The sequence below is a fragment of the Argiope bruennichi genome, chromosome 9 (genome assembly GCF_947563725.1).
Source record: "Argiope bruennichi chromosome 9, qqArgBrue1.1, whole genome shotgun sequence".
NCBI classification, from domain to species: domain Eukaryota; kingdom Metazoa; phylum Arthropoda; class Arachnida; order Araneae; family Araneidae; genus Argiope; species Argiope bruennichi.
In genome coordinates this window covers 8,748,673-8,771,486 of record NC_079159.1, presented here as the reverse complement: position 1 = coordinate 8,771,486, position 22,814 = coordinate 8,748,673, and the positions used below count along the sequence as shown (strand labels likewise).

The window sequence follows — 22,814 nt, the reverse complement described above, 5'->3', positions numbered from 1 at the left end:
TATATCCGATTCCTGAAGCTCTATGTGTTATGCAGAAATATGTAACTATATCTTTGTCATTCTCTTTTTTTTTAATAAATCAGTTTGAATTACCACAGTTTATAACTAAATAGAAAAATAATCCTTACATGATTCAGATAGCTGCCATCATCTCGTAGAACAACCAGGGATTTATTTATGATTTTCTTTACAAAATCCCACATTTCTCCTATAAAGAAAGATGAATTTTAAATATTTTCATGGTTTTAAAAATGTTGTTATAACATCCGAAATAAGCAAAATCTTATAAGTATAAATTACTTTCTTATTATCATTAAAATAGAAAATACCTTTATTAATTCATATTCAATATATCTGGAGAAATGTTTAAAAGTTTAAATATATTTCTCCATATAAATATTATTACTGAATACATTAGCTGTAATCTTCCTTTTTCAATATGAATTTTATTACAATGGAAATAAACTACTTTTTTTTTTGTTGCTGAAAAAAAATCAGTCACAACCAATAAACAATACAGAATTACAGATGTAAATTACCTTTTTTTTTATCTCATTTTTTTAAAACAGGAAACAAATGATAAAAATGGTTATCAAGAAACTGCATTTGTATCATAACTTAATGATATAAAATTAATACCCATTTAATACATCATAATTAAGAAAATAAAGAATAATTCCAGTTACAAAATGTATTTTTTAGCTTATTTTAACAAACGATTATTTTTTATTACATGTTTGTAATGTGGATATTAATTCATACACCAAAATAAATAGTACGATAGCAGCTCACATTCAAGAAAAATTTGAATCGAGTACAAGATTTTTACCTTGTGGTGATGTGGCGATAGGAATGTCAGTTAAGTCATTGATAATTACATCAAACTTCTTTCCAGTTTCTTTATATTCATCAAGTTTTTTCAAACAATCATCAATGATAACCTGTTTACAAAATAACATATTTCAGTTACAAACATTATGCAAAAGAGTACAAGCATTCAAAAAATTCCTTCAAAGATAAATAAGAAGAAAAAAAAAGAAATCAACAAGTAAAATAACATTTGCAATTAATGTCAATAAGAAAACCAAATGAAAAAAATTATTTCATGCATTTTTTTTTTTTTTTTTTTTTTTTTTTTTTTTTTTTTACATTGTAACTAATCTAGAGACATTAAGAGCAGTTTGAAAAAAATTTATAAAGATAGACATATAAAATGAAAATAAAACAGAAATTTGAAAGAAATATTAAATAAAACAGAAACAAAAATATGCCACTTTATTTCCGATTCCCCAATATTTTTAAAGTGTGTACACTTACTGCAAAACTAATTAAAAACAAGGAAAAAGCTTTAGGTAATATTTTATCACATTTCATTTCAACACACAAATTAAGCATAAGAAGAAAAAAAAATCATATATTCTAATATATCTTAAGAGAAGAAATGTTTTTAAACAGACATGGACAATATTCCACAAGATAAGTATTTGCACGTTCTTGTTAAAGCATGAGAAATGATAGATGAGAAATTCCAATATACTACAAGTGTTTTAATCAAAGGAAAGCAAGATGCTGACAATTGATCTTCAAGATAAATTTTTTTAAATCTTTTTTCTATACTGGAAATTATCCTATGTGGAATTCAATATTTTTTTTATAAATAATAAAAATGAATATGTCTGTATGCCAACATTCAATAGGTTAGAATATTTAAACCATAACTACCAAATTTAGTATCCACATATTTTGGAGGAGGGTATGTGCATGCCAGAGTAATTTTTTTAAAATATTAATTTTAATTAAAATTAAGCAAAATTTTAGCATCATTCCATAATAACTCTCAAACACATCACAGCAAAAATGATTTATATATCATCTTCAAATTCAAAAATTCTCTTTTAGTGAAACCTATTATTTTGACACAAAATTTTTCTACTTTTAATCAATTTTTAAGATACTTTAATCATATTTTTTAACAATATATTTCATATAAAACAAAACTGAATCTACACAAGTATATTACTATATAATGTGCTTGTGTAGGCTTTTAGCTTTGTATTTGCTTTGGTCAATTTGTTGCCATCATATTGAAAAAAGCTCAAATTAAAAAATTAAATTAACTCTCGCTACAATAAATTTAGGAAACTGAAATTTCCAGTATGTCTGTATGAGACAAAACTGAAACACAATATTATCTAAAAAAATAAGCACAAGAAAAAATCTTCTGAAATTCTTTTAATGTAGCTATATTGTTAATCTAATAATGCTATATTATTTAAGCCAAAATGGTTTATATATATAGACTATAAACTAATTGATTCTAACAGATATTTTTTAAACCATTAGTAATAAATATATACATCTAAATGGAGAAATGGTCTAATTGAAGAAAAAAAATTATAATATATATATATATATATATATAGCATGTCAATAAACGAGATGAATTATAAATTTTAAACTTTTATACCTATTCTCACTTTTATGAGCTGTATTTAAGAAAATTATTCTTATTGAAATAAAATGAATTTTATGTAGAATCAAAGAAATTTTTATTAAATAATCCTCCGAGATATTGCATAAATCATAAAAAAATATTTCTGTAATACTTCACATATAACTTCAATATTAAACTATTCTATGTTCTATATTCATATTTTTTTTAAAAACATTTCATTTTAGCAACAAAAAAAATTGAATGAAGTCTCATTATTTATATTTCAAATTACACTTTAAATATAAAAGGAGGGTGACAAAACTTGCAAAATACATAATGTAATTAACATAACAGTGTAACACTTCTAAAGTAATGTTTTAAGACAATCAAAATTTGAAGTTTAAAAATATTTTCCAGACGAAGCTATTGCAAAAGTTACATTATACTATAAAATTGAATTGAAAATTCTAGTGACTATTAATCCTGGTGAACCTGCAAATAGCCAAAAATAATTAGTATAAAGTATGCCTTAATAAAAAAATATTAGAAAACTAGATACAGAATGCAGCAGAATATACAAATAATAATTAAATCATATATCTATAAATTTAAAACACTAAATTATTATTTATAGATTTCAAATAATTTATTACATGCAAATACGTAGTATTATATAAAATTCCTACCTTGTAATTAGGACCTTCTAATTTATCTAAGGAATCTCCACAACATCCTCTGAGGTGAATTCTACAAGCATCTATAACCATTTGGTCTATTTATAAATTGATTAAGGATAAAACAAACTAATGAAACAAATAATTGCAAAAATACTTTAGTCTTTAAAATGAATTTGTTTGAAATAAGAATGGAATAACAGAAGATAAAGCAAAAGATACATATATTTTTTTAAGCTTCTTGCACAAAAGACATGTTCTTTATTTAAAATATTTATTTTTTCAAATTTTGAGGCATATTATGATTACTTAGTTTCAAATTAACCATTATACAATTTACTATTTATATTACTGGAAGTATCCAAATGGTGAAATTGAAGATTGTCCAAAATTATTTATATTATAATATCATACTTTTTTTATTCAGAAGAACAAACAATATTGCTTGTAAAAGAACATCAACTCAAAAACTTGCTTGTTTTTTGTTGGTTTTTCCCTTAACACATAAATCTAATCTTTTGAAATAAAAATAACAATGGCCAGAAGAAAGATGAAGGCTAAACTCTTCATCAGAAACTATCTAATTAGGTGGCTATTTAGAAATTATTCACAGCAAAATATTTTTGTTATTTTATCTTTATTATTAAATTACAAAAAATGTTAAATTGCTAATAGGAAAAAGAGAAGTTATCAAAGAATACACTTTTCAAATTAAGAAAAAAATTAACATGCACTAACATCAAAAAGAAAATGATCAAAATCTTTTTTTATTACAGATCAATAATTTTATTGATATGATATGAACATTTAATTAAATATTTTCATATGAATTACTAAAACTAAATAGTTGAAAATATCTTTGAATATAATAAAAGAAAAGAAATCTAACAAAACATCTCTAAAAGGATATATCGACCATGGTTACAAATTTGGGGTTCTCTTTTAGCAACTCGTGCAGTAAACCTCCATCTCCACCTCCAAGGATCAAAACTTCTTTCCCAGCATACGAAATAGAACCATACTTCATTACACCATGAGTATAGTTGATATCGCTTTCAGCAAGATCTAAAATATAATATACAGCATTTCACAATAAGGCAAATATACTAAATTAAGAAATATTCCCTAGACTTTTTTTTTTTAAACCACAAACTTTTTTTGAAGGGGGGGGGGGGAAGGAGAATAATTGTCTTGCATCACATTTAAATAAAAAACTTTCTTGACAATGAAAGCCTACACTGCTTAACAAGAAATTAATATTTCCATTTTCAGTGCAATCTAAAAGCATTAAATTTCCTAGTAGGCAAATTATTCATTTATCAATTAAATTATTTTTCACAAATCTGTATTTGGAAACCAGTAGAAATAAATGAATATTTACCTTAATTTATGTGCAATGTAGTAAAGTTTGCATAATTAAGCAGATTCGATACATTTCCAAAAGGTTGTACATTTTTTTTAAAAATGGCTTAATATAATAAAATTTGTTTATATACAAATTAAATGTCTTAAATTAAAAAAACCAAACAATTTATAAATTTTCAGTATCTTTCACAATTACTAAACATAATGTCAAGATGGAACAAACAAATAAATAATAGTTTGAATTGACTTTCTTTCTTGACTTTAACTTTCTTAAATGGACCAATAACAAATTTTAAATACATAAAATATGTCTTTTAAAAAAAAATGCAATTTTTATTCATGCTTAACAGGTGACATATTTACAGGGAGGGAAAAAAAATACTGATTTATTTACAATAAATATTTAGGTAATATTGTTATTTCAATAAATCCTCTATGTAAATGTTTTAAACACGATTTAAATTCCGTAAGTAATTTAATTTTGATTTGTGATTTCCAAGCCCTGAAAAACTGAAGTTTTTATTTAAAACCTAAAGCCTGTCAAAAAGAAGTTTCATTTTGATCATCAAATGAAATTTACCATAGACAATTATCACATATCTCAATTCATGAACATAATTACTCGTCCCTGAATTTATTTAAGTTTTAAATCGCATACAATCATTAAATATTCATTGTCATACAAGATTTATTATCTATTCACTATGATTACATGTCCTGTATTGATGCAGTTTGATAAATTTTCCGATTACCTATATTAGCTACGTTATTTAATGTCAGATTGTTTTTTCCCGAAATATATTTCCCAGTCTACAATACAGGTATACAGAAATGTTGGACCATTTAATTAATCATATTGTTTTGCTATGAATATGGTCGCAAATTAGTTAATTTTATTAAATTTTCAATTAGCTATTAAATTAAAGTTGGAATAACTTTTCTAGATAAAACAATCTTTTTAGTAATAAGGCTGGTGTGCCAATTCTATTTGGCTCAGTGTAGAATGACAATGCAATAAATGAATGCTACTAAGGAGTCAATGATTTAAATTAAAATGTTATATCCTTAGTAGTTCAACAAAGACAAATGATATTTCCTTTATACTCCACAATTTATTACTGAGCTATTATCCTCGGCAAATAAGGAAAATGAGAAATCTAGAGACTTGAAGAAATAAAATCGTTTCTTACTTTGCAAATCATCTAAAATTAAACAATTTCCAAGAGTAGGAGAGTGAAGAATTTTGATATTCTGATATGGAGATTCATCTTGAAAAACAACTTTGTTAAAATCATATTCCAAAATACGTTCATCAGCAGTTGTGAAGTACAAAGGAACAGCAGATCCTCGTTTTATTATAGGAATTCTAAAAAATTAAAAATTAAAAATGAATAATATTCTGAAATTAAAGAATAGTAAAAAAATTTAGCAAAAATCATTTAGAATTCAATTTTAGAAGCACAAAGAAAGTATTTTCTCAAAATAAAATATAATATCTAAATAATCCACAAATATTTTACATGTAACTCAATAAAAGTCTTACTTTTGTAGTTTAAGAAGGTAATTATTTCTATGTAGGAGAAGCAGAATCATTAGTTTCTACATGAAGGAGAAGGGTGACAATTTTCTCACTTTTTATTACGAATAGATATAAATACTTAAACCTTGAATCGAGAAAAAATTTCTACTCTTTATGCATCTTTCAATACATGTAAAACAATCAAATCACATCAAATCTGATATACAATTTAAATTAGGATTGACTAACATAAAAAAAAACTGATAAAGGCACTAATTATTTTGAATAAATTATTATTGTTATTATTATTTTAGGGGTGGGGTCAAAGATAACAAAAGATGAATAGTTCATTTCTTCTGCTCTATAGCATAACTTTTTCATCATTTCATGCTTGCAATCCTACAACTGATTGAAAAATTAATTGGTGACCTCAGACATGCAATTCCATAGGAAAATAAAACAAATATAACATGAAAAAAAATACAATCTGTCACTTAAGGTATTTTAATATACCTTCATGAAGATATAGTTATAAACATGTGTTACTAAATTTGAAGAATATGACAAAAACAAGTATGCAATATATAGGACAAAGTAGTTGTACATTGTGTTGTTACAACATGATTCTGGTTATGGTTAGTTAATTGCCATATCACATACAACCAATACTTTCTTTCTCTACAAATAGTTATCAATATCATACTAATATTTTTCTGTAAAATTATTATATCTGTTTAGCATTGCATTTTGCTCCTTAGAATCAAATTACCTCTCTTTCTCACAGCTTAAAAAAATTATAGAAATAAATTCTATGTACAGTACTATTTTATAGAAGGCTATAGATAATGCGCTAATTTTTCTCCCGAGTTCTATCTCCTTAATACCAAAACAAACTTACAAATCATAGAATCATTTCAAAATAGAAAGAACACCCAAAAACTGAATTAATTGCATAAATAATTGAACTCAGATAAATATTCCATTTCATAAAAATCAAATTTGAACACATGTAATGCATATATGCTTTAGAACAATATTACTCATTCAGTCTACAACTGAAACAATTTAATAAGTCAATAAGAATTTTTTTTAACAATACACAAAATTTAGAATATACATACTTTTCCACTTTGACTTTAAAATGTCTGTGTAGTTCCTTTCTTATTTCTTCCAATTTCTAAAAGTTAATACCAGAATTAAAAATACATCTAACACTTTAAAAAATATTACACTTGATCAAAGGAAGAAAAACTACTTACTAATGGAAATAATTTTTTAAGTAATAGTTTAAAATTATTTTATTACTACCCACCACTTGTTAATATATGCAAGTTAAAATATCAAATCAATTTTACAAAAATGCCAGTTTTTATACTTTCATAAAATCTTCTATCCACAGCTAATTTTTTAAAAAAAGTTGCCAGTCATTATTAAAGTACTTTATTAAAACATTCTAATCTTAAAAGCAGATAATCACTTTTTTGTAATTGTATAGATCAAAATATAGTAATTAAATTTCTAAAACACTGATATTATGCAGTAATTTAAAATTGTTGAATGCATACTTATGCAATAGTGTGATTATCCCTTTGCACATTATTTCAGCACATCTTAATTATTTCTACTGGCAACTAATTCACAGAACATTATTTACTTAAACTTTTAAGATTACGAAGGAAAAAGCTATTAACAAAAATTTTAAATCAGTTATTCAAGAAGCATCAGAAGACTTCATATATTAAATATTCAGTACATTGCTCAAAACCTACAACTTAGATCAAATAAGAAATACTCCAGTCCAGGATAATAAGGATAAGTCCGGATAACATGACACACTATCTAAGTTTCTAAGTTGTCGACATCAATTTTATTTGTGCGACATTTACAACATATTACTGATTAAAAAGTGGAACATCTTTCAAGCACAAGTAGTATGAAATTTCATAACTTTTGGCACTAGACACCAACAAACAATACATTTTTATCCTTGCCAAATTTTTGCAAAATTAAAATTACTAAAGAAAATAATAAATAATTAAAAAAAATTTTTTAAGACAACTGACATATACATAAATTACTCTTTATATGATAAATATATTGATGAACAGAAATTCATTAGCACAAAAAATTAAGCTTTATAAGCTAAGATCATCCATTTCATTTTATTAAAAAGATAAAAAGAAAGAAGTTGAAAGAAATATTTGTTTCAATAATAAAATAAACTTACAGGATTAGTAAATGCAGCATCTCCTTCTAAACAATCTTCAAATGTTAAAGTAACCAAACCAAACGGGTAACTTTTAAAAGTACAAGTCAAACTGAAAAAGAATCATGTGTTTTTTAAAATTGTAACAATACATAAATATATAAATGCAGCTGGGTTATGGGAAATATGAACTGGACTAATGCTTTCATAAAATCAAACATAAAAAAAAAAGATCATAAAATAAAAAAAATATTGCAATGAGAATGTCAATTTTTTTCTCATAGTTGCCACAGATATAATACTAGCAGATTAACTTTTATTTGTGCATTGATCAATTGTTCACCAATCAACCATTAAGATTTCACTTCCCCACTGAATGAATCTAAGTGTATTTAAAATGCTTGCTTTATTCTCCGGTTCTTTGCAGTCATTCCAATTTCAATAAATCCGATTGCTAATAAGGAGAAGAAAAAAAAGAAAGGACTCCATTGAAGATAAAGAAAAAAAAAGGTGATCTTATTTTCAAATCACTTGAAAAAAAAGGAGTAAAATATTTTTTTTTTTAATCATAATCCTCTTAAGGTTTTTTTTTTTTTTTCCCCTAACCTGTAATCTAAAAGCTAATATTAACGTCAGTGCAAGAAATCATTGAATTCATAAAATTTTTAAAAGTTAAGAATCAACTCCTATATCATATTAGAATTTTTATAGAATCAAATAATACATAACAGCCACATGCAAATAGGCAATTTCTATGGATTCAAACTCGCATGTATTCAATCAATATTTTGTAATAGTACTTATCAGGAACTTTTTAATTTAAATAAAAATCTAATGAAAAATCGGGTGAAGCAAATTAATAATAACTCCTGCATTATTCAAAATTAACAGATACTTGTATTTGTCTGCCTTCATAACTTTTTCTAACTGCATTTCTTACACTCTAAACATAATGAATCAAATGCACAAATAGCTTACCTTTCATTTCAACAGAGCTTCAAAATTATACAATTAAAATTTATACTTTTAAAATTTTCTTCATCATTTCAGAAATTTTAAGTTGATCAATGAAACACATTAATAGTTTAAGACATATTTATAGTTCTAAAGTTAGTTTATTAGAGTACTTCTTATGTACAGCCAACCACCCCGCCACCACTCGGTAAATCGGTATCAACAAATATATTAGAATACTGAAGGAATTTTTTTCTAATGATAATTTCATTACATTTATTAATCACAGATTAAGTATTTTAACTCAATTATTATTATAATCTATTAATAATATATTATAATAAATTATTATAATTGAATCACTACAATTATTATTAATAGTAGCGACTATTACTTATCTTATACAGCTATGAAAATACATATCAGATAAAATAACATATGATTAATACAATATTTTTATACTGAAAAACAATTAAGAGTAAAATTATAATAAAAAAGTACATTAAAAGAAATTTCTAAAATATGCATAGTAATATTTTTCAATGACAAGTTGTTTTTTTTTAAACTTGTAACTTTAAGATATTAAAATGCAAATGTTAGCCTCGTATCTGTCTGTAAGTAGGTTCTCCCAGCTTTACAGTCATCAGAAGGCAGATTTACTATATGGATGTAACAGAGGCACTCGTTGCAATTTCAGAATAAGTCCTTATAGTACATCCAATAAAATCCAATTTTACAAAAAAAAAATTATAATAATTGGCATTTCTAAACCATTACTTTCCAACTGATGTTTTATATTCAATAAATACTCAATTTAACCTAAAAAAAAGATATATATCTTTTTTTAATTTGAAGGGAAAAAACTAAATATTACGGAAAAAAAAATGTAAAAAAATAAAATAGCAACCATTCAGCTTAAAGTATAAACTATTAAACACAAATTTTTCTGCTTAGTATATACAAATTACTAGAACAACTAAATTTATATCTGAAATTAAAAAAAAAAAAAAAAAAGAAATTGCAAGGAACCTTAAATATTTTAACTTTAATCAAATAACAGAAAATAAACTAATGTAAAACCTCATTTCCTAGAATAGTACAATACACAACAGAACAAATCATTTCCAATATCATCATCTTTTTTTATTTAGCAAGTATTTGAATTAGTGTTCTTAAATGTCTTTAGTAATGCATATTCTCTATAAATCGCAGTACCTTTAACAAAATTTAAAAAAAAAAAATTATACTTGTTATAAAATATTGCAAATCAATATTAAATATGTGGAACTTTTCTTTTCAGCATTTAATTCATATAAGCTGCAGTATATCGAATAACAATTTAATTCTTGAACTACCTTCCATACTATGTACCTTCCAAGATTTAAAAAGGGTTTTTCATTTAAAAAAAAAAAAAATGTAATCTATGGAGAACAGATAAAGGCTTCACAGAAAGAAAAAAAAATAACGTTTTAGGCATATATTTTAAAAATAGTTAAGAATCTAATAAATATACAAAATGCACAGTGAAAAAAAATTAAAAACAAGACTAATAAATATCATTAAAAAAGTGAAATGTGCAGAAATTGTGTCTCAAACTCTTTCACGTTCTCTCCAATAAAAATTTTATTCCCTGCACGAAATTGTGGACCTTGGGCAAGGCTGCGAGTGAATTGCCTGGCATTGACAAACATTAACTATGAAATATAGACATCTGGAAGGAATTTAAAAGTTTGGCTGAATTTATCCTGCATATATATATATATATTTGACTCTTTTTTTTCTGACTGATTGTAACTAAAATTTGATGAACTAGTTAAACCACAGTTCTAGTAACAAGATCACATATCTAAATATATTGTCACCATATTAATATGCAAAACATGAAAGTATAATCCAATAGATGGTCAATCTTTTGATAGATTTGGTTCAAAATTTAACAGAATTTGCTAAGTTTCACAAGCTAAACTTGTGTATGAAATTTTATTCATCTAGCTTTTTCTTTTTTTAAAGTTATAAATTTTTAATAGCCAGATTTCCTTTGGAAAAAATTTATTCAAAATTTAGATTTAATCAGATCAATCTGCAAATTTGATCTGAAGTCTATAAAATAAAATTAATCATATGAAGTTTTAAAAAATTACATTTTTCAAACTCAAAAGATCTGAAATGTGGACATTCATTAAAATATCCAGTTAAAATTAATTGATGCTTTCACTCTATCTATACATCATGCATTCAAAAAATAAAAAAAAATTAAATAGATTTAACAAACTAAATTTTTAATACAAGGAGTGTTTTCAACTATTTGTATATGATCCAAAAAATAATTAGAATAAATCAAGACACATATATGCAAGAGAAATTTTTTTATTTTAAAATGAATTATTTAAGTAAACAAAAGTTCTATTTATTATTACCTTCCATCTTCATTACTGAAGTTAACAACATAGGATTCACCAAATGCTGCTTCACACTTTCGTTTTACAAAATGAGACTGTAGAATATCTTCAACATTTTTCACAATATTGGAACGCTTTTCTATTAAAAAAAAAAATACAAATTTGTTTTTGATTTTTTTAAGCAGAAGAAAATGATACATATTATCAATACCAATTATTTTAACTTCATAGCCATATGCACTATGAATTCTTAAATAAAAGAAAATTTAATTTGTGAAAGTTATAAATATATTCAATTTTTATAGTTTATGGATATTTTTTATAAATATTTTAATAAAACTGTTTTACTTAAAGAATGCATTTATATAGCATATTTTATCAGAAAGATTAGGTATATAAAATCAATTTAAAAAAATTCTTACCAGGATCTGTTAAAGTGTTGGTATCAAACTGTAAATCAATCATAGAAGTTCTCACTTCCCTCATTTTCGAAAATCTCTCACTAAATATAAGCAAATATTTATTTATCAGAAATACATTATATACAAATTATATATACATATATTATTATTATATACATATTAAATACAGAAATACATAGTTATATCTAATTATGCTATATCTAGAATGTTTAAAGCTAGCACAAAATATTTAAGACATAATGTTTTAGAACATTATAAATATTGCTGATTTCACAAAATACTATTCATTATAAATGTTAATTTAAATCATTTCATCAATTAAAAATTTAAAAAGAAGCATGTTGAATTTTATGCAAAATTGTCTAATACTTTAAACAACTTACTTGATATCACAGGTACTAAAAAAACAAAATTATTTGTAAAAATCCGTATCAAATTTAATCGTACATTTAATGCTTCAAATCTCCAAGACTGATTTACAGTATAATCGAACAAATCCTCTTACTGTAGGGTTAACATACAGGTTGGAAGTTGAATATTAATTTCAGTAATTAAGCATAGTCAATAATATCTTAAAATAAATCTTAAAGATTTAATTGTAAGTAAACAAAAGTTTCAGTCGGAAGATGTTAATTTACAATAACTAAAAAGTTTCATATGTAGCAACATTTAATTGATATATAAATAATTATATAGGATATTTCATTTATTCTTTGAAAAGCTTATAATACAGTTTCTACATAAAAAATAAATTGATATTCTATTTTTCCCCTTTTTCAACTTCAAATAAATTTGACGCGGGGGGAGGGGCAAAAAGAAACGAACCCGATAATAAACGATGAATATAAATGGAATTAGTATTAATTGTAACTAACAAGTTCATAAAGAGATGAAAAATATGTTACATAAATTAATGTTTTTAGAATATTAGTAAAAAGTATCACTACATTTTATTAAACACTTTAACTCACTGTTGGTAAAGTTTTAAAATATAATTAAATCAAAAGAACTATCCATGATAGTATAACAGATGCTAATCATGAAAGTATTGTGAACACCATGAACAATTTCTTAAAATCATGCCCCTCCCCAAAAAAAAAATTTCTTAAAAAGTGTTTTTTTCACATTTGCATAATAGATATAGCCTTTTGGAGAAAAGGCAGCAAATTTTAAAACTTGAACCCCACATTAATATTAAACATGCTCTATTTAATCAGTTCATCGCAGGATATGGATTTTTTTTTATGACATCTCCACATTTTTGGCTTATGCTTTCATAATCGTTGTATCTGTGGAGACATAGGTCATTCAGATCTGTTTGGGCTATGACAAAAATATTTTATTTCAATACTCCCAATATAGGAAATTTACTGATGTATGCTAAAATATTGTTAAAATAAAAAATCCATGGCATAAATAAATAAAAAAAAGATGATGAAGCTTTTGCAAGAATAACAACACAATATCATCATTCACTATGAATGACTTTATATACCTTCATTCGCCATTAAGATATTCAATGTGGACTTTTTCAGTACACATTATATGTTAAATTTTCCCCAATTAGTTTAATTCTTTTTCTTCACTTAAAGCCCAGATTCTTCTTTATACTAAAAGCATTTCATTAAAAGTAAACTCTATCAAGATATCTGTCATTCCTAGTGGTTTAATAATATTAAAAAAAGAAATGTGGTTTGACATAAAATTAAAATATTGAAAATATTTTTTTAAAAAATTATACTGAATTAATATTAATTTTACTAAATAACTTGCACCATAGTTTAATTTAGTTTGAATAATGATCTCAAAATTTTTTTTCACCAATTTCACACAATATTTACATAATATAATTCTCAAAAATTAATAATTTTATATAAAAAACAGATGAAAATATTGAAATGTTTAAAAATAACAATACATATTTTATAACATATGACTTTCCCTTTGAAATATTAATACAGAATCAACAAACCTTATCAAATGAATATTTATTAAACTTATATCCTCATAAGCTTGCATATTTCAGTAAATTTATTAATCCTAGTCTACTAACCTAGGTTTTGAGAGAAATATACACGCATTTCTTAAAGGAAACCATTAAGCATGTTATTACGAAATTTCTAAATTGTGATACTGAGATTCATGCCAGTGAGATTCATAGAAAAAATTTCTGAAGGAACAGAAAAGAAACTAAACAAAATACAAAGCTTCACATGATAATCAAGTCATCATTAAAAAGCAATTCAAAATAATTTTCTTAAATATTTTAGAAAGTTTTCTGAAAAATAAGAACTTTCTGCTGCATTGAAAAATCCGAATTTTGCTTATTTTAAAAAATTAAATAGTACATCAAATAATCCCAGTATATTACAAATAATGTTTGTTTTTTAATATGTCAAAAAATTAATATTATTAAAAATTAAGAATCTACACAATGTATAAAATGAAAATTAGAATTGGACATAAATTCAACAAAAATGATCACACTTACATTAGATTTTACAAATCTTCTGTTTAAATATATTGATAAAGATTAGAAATACGGAGTATAAATTATACAAATTTGGATGAAATAGGAGATTCAAAAATCATAAAAAAACAAAGAAATGCAATGCTATCTCGCAAAGTTCACATGTGAATTGCAAGAAAACCGGCAAAATTTCATAATCGTAATCGAAATACAATACTTCTGTTGCAGATGCCAGTTACTAACATTTTTGTGTTTTTTCCCTATACTTGGGGAAATATGTTCTACTCTTGATCCCTGAAAACAGGCTATCCTTCTCTCCCAAAAAAAGATCATTTCTGAAACAATTTATCAATAAAAGAAAAATCTAAATTAATTTTAACTGCTTATGCTTGAATAAAACATATGATTTTTTTAAATGTCGTGTTGACTAAACAAAAAACACATTCCTTTTGTTTCGTGCAGAAAGCGGATTTTTTTAGTACAAATAAAAATAGAACGAAAGAAATAAAATATATATACAAACCGTTCATAAAATATTATATTTATTATTCTAATTTAAATTATCATTAGAATGATAGCAATTAGTATTATAATTGTTTATTATCGTTTTAATCAAATTAGAATTAGAATGATAACAACTAGGCATCATTATTCTAATTAAACTATAATTAGGACGATAATAGTTAAAATTATAATTATGTATTAACATTCTAAAGATACAATTCAATAGACATTGTAAAATGACATTACTAGACACATACAGTGACTCAAACAATTGAGAGTACATCTTACTTTTACTTGATAAATCCGACTTTCAATATAAATAACACATTAATGAGAACTGCAAACATATTTATATTTTTACACTTAACAAATGGTTTAATTTAAAGTAAAAAATAAAAAAAAATCAACGAAAAACCTCTGAACTGAAAATTTTCAGAAGCATTTTAAATAAACATATGCAGATTTTTGCCTAAAAAAATTGACAATACACCAGTGAAATTTTTCTAATATCTCACAAAAAAAATGTCCATATTTTATTGCATGTCTTTTGGCTTTTATAATGGTCTTTAAACGTCCTGATATCGATTCGACCAATTTTTGGAGGTATCTGAAGATATTTTACCTCATTCTTCTTACAAACTTGTTTTAAATGAGTTTTGTTTCTAATTTTGTGTTTTTGAAAAACTATTTCGAGTGTGGTCCACAGATATTCAATGACATTGATGTCGGGGGACTGTGGTGACGTGTGTAATTGCTATTTACAATGAATAAGACACCACATTTTGAATAGTTGTCCTGTTGTAAAATAAAATATCCCTCTAAACACAAATTTTTAGTACTTTCCTTTAGATTGATGCGAAGTATATCCAAGCAAGCCATATGACTCATAATGCGATCTTTAAAAACTAAATTCCCTACTCCAGATGAAGCCATACAACCCCAAAGCATGACGGTGTCACCAACATGTTAAACTGTAGGGTGTACATTTTTTGGATCCAAAATAGTATTAGGCTTTCTCCATACGGTGCTACGGGTGCCACTACCAAAAAAGTTGAATTTTTTTTCATCACTAAATATAACTTTCTTCCTAAAGTTATTGGTCTTCAACTGATGAGTTTTTGTATATTTTAAACGCTTTTTCTGAATTTGCAACCTGATGAACGGTTTCTCTCTAACAATTCGATTTTTATTTCCAGCCTGTCTAATTACATTTTGCACAGTTTCAGCACTTACACTTCTGCCTATGATTTGAGAAATTTATGCAACAAGTTGGATGTACTATACGGTAATCTTAAGGAAAGTGCTAAAAATTGGGTTTAGATGAAAATTTCATTTTCCAGCAGGGAAACGACCCCAACAGAACGCACATAATGTCAAAATGTGGCGTCTTTTTCATTGTAAACAGCATTTACACACACCGCCATAGTATCACAACATCATTGTCATTGAATATCTGTGGGCCACATTCGAAATAGTGGTTCAAAAACACAAAATTAGAAGCAAAACTCATTTAAAACAAATTTGCAAGAAGAATGGGGTAAAATATCTTCAGATACCACCAAAAATTGGTCGAATCGAACCATCGAAACCATTATAAAAGCCAAAAGACACGCAATTAAATATTGACATTCTTTGCGATATATTACAAAAATTTCACTGGTATATTGTCAATTTTTTGAGGAAAAAATCTGCGTATGTTTATTTAAAGTGCTTCTGAAATTTTTCAGTTTAGAGATTTTTCTTTATTTTTGCTTTAAATTAAACCATTTGTTATGTATAAAAATAAAATCATGTTTGCACTTCTCGGTATTGTGTTACTTATATTGAAAGTCAGATTTATCAAGTAAAAGTAAGGTGTACTCTCAATTGTTTGAGCCACTGTACATGACATCTTGATTTTTTTTTTTTTTTTTTTTGCAATCAATATGATATTTTAATTATTTGAATATTATCTTAAGTGAATTCAATGTAACCTATAATTCCTCTTATTAATATCGTTTAATATAAAACAAACTTTTTATCCCGAAATGGCTTAAAACTTTTATTTTCCAAGTGTAAGTTTAGTTTTAAAATTTAACTTTTAAAAAACGCTGATTTAACCGAGTGTAAAATTTTTATAAATTCATATGTTATCTGAAACTTTAATACAAACTATGTTTCTTTCTTCTGTAATTTGTTTTGCGAAAAATTATTCAGCATTTTGATACAACAATATCGCGAAAATCAGCAGCAACTTAATAAGACTTTAGAGAATTCACAATTCCTGAGTCATGTCTGAATAACGTGACTTTTCATTTTTACTTATAGAATGTAGATATTTGGCGCAGTTGATCAAAACTACGCACTTATTTCTGAATTCTGACAAGCGAAGAAAGAATAACGTCTTTATCCAGATCAGTTTTTAGCAGGTGCGTAGAGTTTTAATGATCTGGGGGCCCATCTTACGTTATCGGGGCAAAACATTGGTACGTTTATATCAATTTTTGATTTATAATATCGTGAAAGGTTAAAAAAAATATATCATTCCCTGGGAGCCATCGATATTTATTAATTTAAAATTTAAAAAGCTAAAAATTATATTAGGCTCTGAGCGCCTATTACTACGTCACTTTCTTCGTAACTGTTCAATATTATTTTCAAATTTGTTTAACATTTTTTTAACAATATTTCAAAGGCTTAGGAAAAGTAAATGTTTCATATTTGATAAAAAAAAAAAAAAAAAAAAAAAAAAAAAAAAACGTAGAATGCCACCTTCAAGGAATATCTAGATTATTGGTCAGCCCGTCCGATTTATAAATAAGAACAAATGCTATTTTCAGGCGCAAAATAATTATTGCTTGATCATCATATCATCATTTAATTCCTTGGAAAATTAAACTATTGAAAATTAAATACATATGTCTCCCTTAGAAACCAGTTCTGAGACCAAGAATGTACGTTTCACTTAATGACACAAAGATAAATGATACCCGTGTTAGAGTGTTATTTTTCGACATCTCTAGTTTCATTCTTTCGCTTTTACTAATAAAAATGCACGATATACTCAAAATTGTTGTTTTAATGATAAACAACAGAATTGTTGTCTTTGTCCTCTTAACATTTATGCCTTCCTTAACAACGTCTCATTATCCACTAGCCAGCTATTCGGAGAACTACTGCTTCACAAATTTATCAAAATTATAAATTAATGAAAATAATAATGGCTCGTTGGATTTTTTAAAAAAGCTTGTAATGATTACGAAAGTGAGCTTGTTATGAGCTAAATTAAATAAATTACCAAATTATATTTGGCCAAGTGTTTTCAAAAAATACCATAGATTTTCAATAAATTATTGCAATTATCATCCATTAGACCTAAATTCAAGAAAAAGGTCCAAGATTAAGTGAAGATTCGTAAGACTTTTTGCTATCAAAAGACGCCATGGTATTAACACAGTTGGCATTAATACGGACCTCAAAATGATTCTGCTTAAGCAAACAATCGAGTATTCCATTATTTATCAAGAATTCTACTTCACTATTTAATAAAGTTGAAATTTTAATATTCAAACTGAATCAAACTCACAAAATGGTAAATGATTTCAGAAAAATAATAACTTTCTTAAAATCTCACTTTTTTTTTCTTCATAGGATTAAAGAATAGAATACCATCTGCCTTATTACAGAATCTTCATGTGTAAGAATCTTCATGTGTAAAAATCTTCATTTTTTTAACCCAGAAATAAGTGATTAAGTTATCAAAGTGGACTGACGGATTATTTAAATGCTGGTATTAAGTGCAAATGGTTCAACAACTTTCGGAATTTCTATTTATTTATTTATTTTTCAAGGCAACAGCCAGTAGTTTCGGATAACTCGATAAATACTTCCTGAATATGTAACATGTGTAAGGAATCTATTAAATCAATGATATTTTTTTATTTGAAAATTACATTTTATTAAAAATAGTTTCCATGTTCTTTGGAACTGTCCAAGTTACCGAGTGCTTATGGATCAGAAAAGGGTTATCAGATGAAAAAATACATTTTGCAAAAATCTGATGGATTTATATGAATATATACAATTACAAATGGATATTATATTGTGGCTAAATGCTCATCACTTAAATCTTTTATGTAGCTTGAATTTCAGTTCAAAGAGACAAGTATTTATTTATGAGTATCAATATTGTTCAGTCAGTGCTGCATGACAATTCCATAAATGACGAAGCAGGAGTTGAAACTTTCATAGGTTTTATTTTCACACATATATGGACACGGACATTTCTAAGCTACCACACAAACACATCACAACACAAAGACGAGAGAGAGAGAGAGTGTACATGTCGCCGCGTCGGCGTCTCGAATACATCTGGTTAGGGGAACAGAATTTCCCCTTTTCTCCACCGGAGGGAGTCAAAACTCTAACAAATATCTCAATAATAAAAGATAAGAAATAATACTGAAGTGTTCTCATCAATAAGAGATAATAGGAAAAAATGTATTATAAAAAATTTCTTTGTTAAGTCTCTTTCCGATTTTAATCGGCGATGATTTTCAAATTTTGTAACAAAATAAACCTTTGAGCCCATTATGGGAAATATCTAGTACACATATACATAAAATTCTGACAATTTTATTACAGTCACTTTAATAAATTGATGTTTTGTCATCTTTACAAACTGATGACTAATTTGGTATGCGATTTTTGTATAAAATTTGATAAATTTCGAATGAAATTTATCAAACAGAAATTTGCCAATACGAACGTATGCATATAAACACGTTAAAATAAATCCCAAATGATTAATATGTTGGTTCGTATGAATTTTTTTATCTTGAAATATGATAAATCAAGAAAGATATTAAATTTAAAAATATGGTTCAAGGAATTTTAATTCTAAAAGTGCTTTAGCACTTTCTTGTCTTATTGCTCGAATATTTCACTTATCCGGCATTTGCAATTCCTATTTTATCGGATAACAAATCCTACTATATAACTACGTTGATTATTGCATTCGGAAAATAAAAACCAAGACAATAAAAAATGCACATTTATAAGAATAAAAATTCGAAAAAGAAAATGTAATTAATGCTCTATATTAGGATAGATTATTGGTAAATAAATAATTGAAACTTTTTTCATATTTTCCTAGATTGATGATTATTGTTGGTTATACGGTGACGGTTATATTGATTCATCCAAAAATGTTCTGTTCGAGCCTGAATTCCAGTAATATTAAATTCAAAATTCCAGTAATATTGAAAGAGAACAATTTAAAAATTATTATCTCTAGATAATAAAGATGAATGTGTGTGCATATTGGTGCTTTTTAAGACAGACCGTTATACCTGAAGTTACTTAGACTTACTTTAGAATGTGGAAATGTGAATCTGAAATTTTTTTTTGATGTTTTGATTAGGATTGTAAATAACTAGAATTAAACAAAATTGACATTTTTCTCAATTAATACCGAAAATATTATTTAACAAAGTTGATTTTTTACACCATTTAAAAATTTAAAATTCTGATTTAAAAATTTTTTTTAATGATACCAGTTTAATTGCTAAAATTTTCCCTTTATTTTACCATTTTTCAAAAATATTATTTGCACAATTTTCAACAGCAATGTTGAATTGAAATTCTAACTTATTTCATTTTTGCATAAAATACTTTATCGTGTAATTTTTTTCGTCTATAAAGCTAAGGAAGAACTCTACTTAATATCTGTATAATTGACATAATAAATAAGAAGCGAAGTTATAGTACTGTGGAAGTTAGAAGGTACATGAACAGAGAAGGTGTAAGGCTATTAAAATAATACGATTTCGATACCTGACGCAATTTAATATTTAAAAATATTTTCTTACAGAAAATTAAGTTATGCATAAAAGATCGGATTGAGAGTGACCGGCCAGTTGGTCACCAAAGGTGATAAGTTATTAATAAAGTGTTTAAAAAAAAAGAGTATGATGCTGATAAAAATATTCTAAGTAAATTGAAGTTTAATTACATTTTTTCTACTAAAAAATATGAATGCATGTTGGTACCCCAGAGATCAAACTGTTTGACCTAAAGTTAACAAATTTTGCACACATACTTCTAGGGATGGAATGTGCTCATCAGAGTTGACTTTTTTTTTTTGAGATTTTAATTAGAATTTTAATTAATAAAAAAATAAGCAAAATCTTGCCGTTTTTCGCGACAACTTCCGAAAATATTATTGCGCAGAAATAAATTTTAGTTATTACATAAGTACGTTGTTTTTAATGATATCAATTTAATAATCGTGCAAAAAATTGTTCTTCAATTTTGGCTTTTTTAAAAAAAATTTTAACATTTTTGCCCGAGAAGTCAAATGATTTTCACTGTTTCATCAAATATTAAATTGCGTGAGATTTTCTTCAATTGTTAAAAGCTAAAGAAGAAAATTCTGTTTAATATATGCGTAGTTTATAAGTTGAATAGAAAAGTAAATTTGCAATACCGCTAAATTTAAATGAACCGGGTATTTAAGTTTTTAGTAGCACTCTGATATCAAGGAACTGATCTTCCTTAAAAAGGCTCATGCAACATAGTGAAGAGAAAATATGCAAGACAATTAAAATAACATTGTTTTAATATCTGATAATTTGGAGGAATCATGGTCCCGAATTTATATCTAAACGATTTATCGGAAATTAAATATAACCAGAATTCCCGCTGAATCGGCTGATCGTCAGAGTCGACTCGTAATATATTTAAATTTAATAAAATTTTAATTAATTAATTTAATAAAAAAATTTTAAATTACTAATTTATTAAAAATTTCCTACATTTTTAACCTTTTACATTCCATAATTTGTTACTATAATTATCATGAAATATTTTAATCAATTTCTTTTCTCAATTTGGTATCAGATAGCAATTTTCAAGTGAAATCAAAATTTAATTAAAATATTATATTGTATTGTATTGGCGTATCACACAGGTGAAAACCTGTTTAAATATTGTAGAGCAAGATTACACAACTGATCAAAGTTTTGAAAATCCAACACATCAGAAAGTAAGTGAAAATTGATTTTAAAACTCAATCTTTATAAGCTCGAAATAAATCAAATAAAAGCTTATAAAAATCGCAATCTGTTATTCATTTTATTTATTTATTATTCTTTTGGTAAAGCATCTGAAGTTGAAAAAATTTTCAGAAGCAAATAAAAGAAAATACTTGGACAATTAATATATAAATTTCCTCTGTAAATTAATAGGCTTATCCCTTTGAAAAAATTTTTTTTTTTTTTTTTTTTTTTTTTTTTTTTTTTTTTGAATTCCTGTAAAAACACGAAGACAAATTTAGGAATGAAGATGTTTCCAAAGATTAGTGTTATTGAATTTAATTTACTGATGTAAATAAGTTGTCAAATTCTTAAATTTGTCTCTTTGATGTATGTATTTGATATATCTAAAGATGTTAAAAGATTAAGGAGGTAAAAAAAAGCTCCCGAGTTTTATTGTTATATAATGTTCCAGCTAATCTTTTCGAGATAAATTCAACAATATCGCGAGTGCAGCGTTTCTTCTATAAAATAGTAAATATGAAATGAAACAAAAAACCGAGAAAAAAAAGTTGAGAAAATGGGTAAAAGTTCAGAATATCGACCAAATAATGCGTCTTTCCCATTTTTTATAGAGATTAATAAAAAAAGACCAATTTCTTGCATTTTCACATGCGAAGTTATACAAATAGAAAATACTAAAATCGCCAAAATAATTTTATTTTCAGATTTTGAAGGAATATAGATGTTTTGGTTCTTTTTGAGTTTGAGAAACTATTTTTGGTAATATGTTCTGCGTGTTTCTCCATCTGATTGTGTGAACATGTTCATTTAAACATTCGAATATATAAATG

The 22,814-nt window shown here is 25.4% G+C and overlaps 1 protein-coding gene across 4 annotated transcripts in view; it reads right to left on the bottom strand.

The window, feature by feature from the left end:
* The window catches only part of LOC129985265 (spermine synthase-like), an 87,415-nt gene that overhangs the window by 6,682 nt on the left and 57,919 nt on the right, over nt 1-22,814 (bottom strand). For 3 of the 4 annotated variants that reach the window (XM_056095232.1, XM_056095229.1, XM_056095230.1), the window contains exons 2-10: nt 11,974-12,053; nt 11,570-11,690; nt 8,220-8,310; nt 7,114-7,169; nt 5,664-5,839; nt 4,019-4,173; nt 3,121-3,210; nt 830-941; nt 129-208 (exon numbers count right to left, since the gene is read on the bottom strand). In XM_056095232.1, the coding sequence (XP_055951207.1) occupies nt 129-208; nt 830-941; nt 3,121-3,210; nt 4,019-4,173; nt 5,664-5,839; nt 7,114-7,169; nt 8,220-8,310; nt 11,570-11,690; nt 11,974-12,037 (945 nt within the window). In that variant the 5' untranslated portion in view covers nt 12,038-12,053. Of the gene's footprint in view, nt 1-128; nt 209-829; nt 942-3,120; nt 3,211-4,018; nt 4,174-5,663; nt 5,840-7,113; nt 7,170-8,219; nt 8,311-11,569; nt 11,691-11,973; nt 12,054-14,464; nt 14,603-22,814 lie in introns of those variants that run through there. The other variant, XM_056095231.1, reaches the window with a different exon arrangement.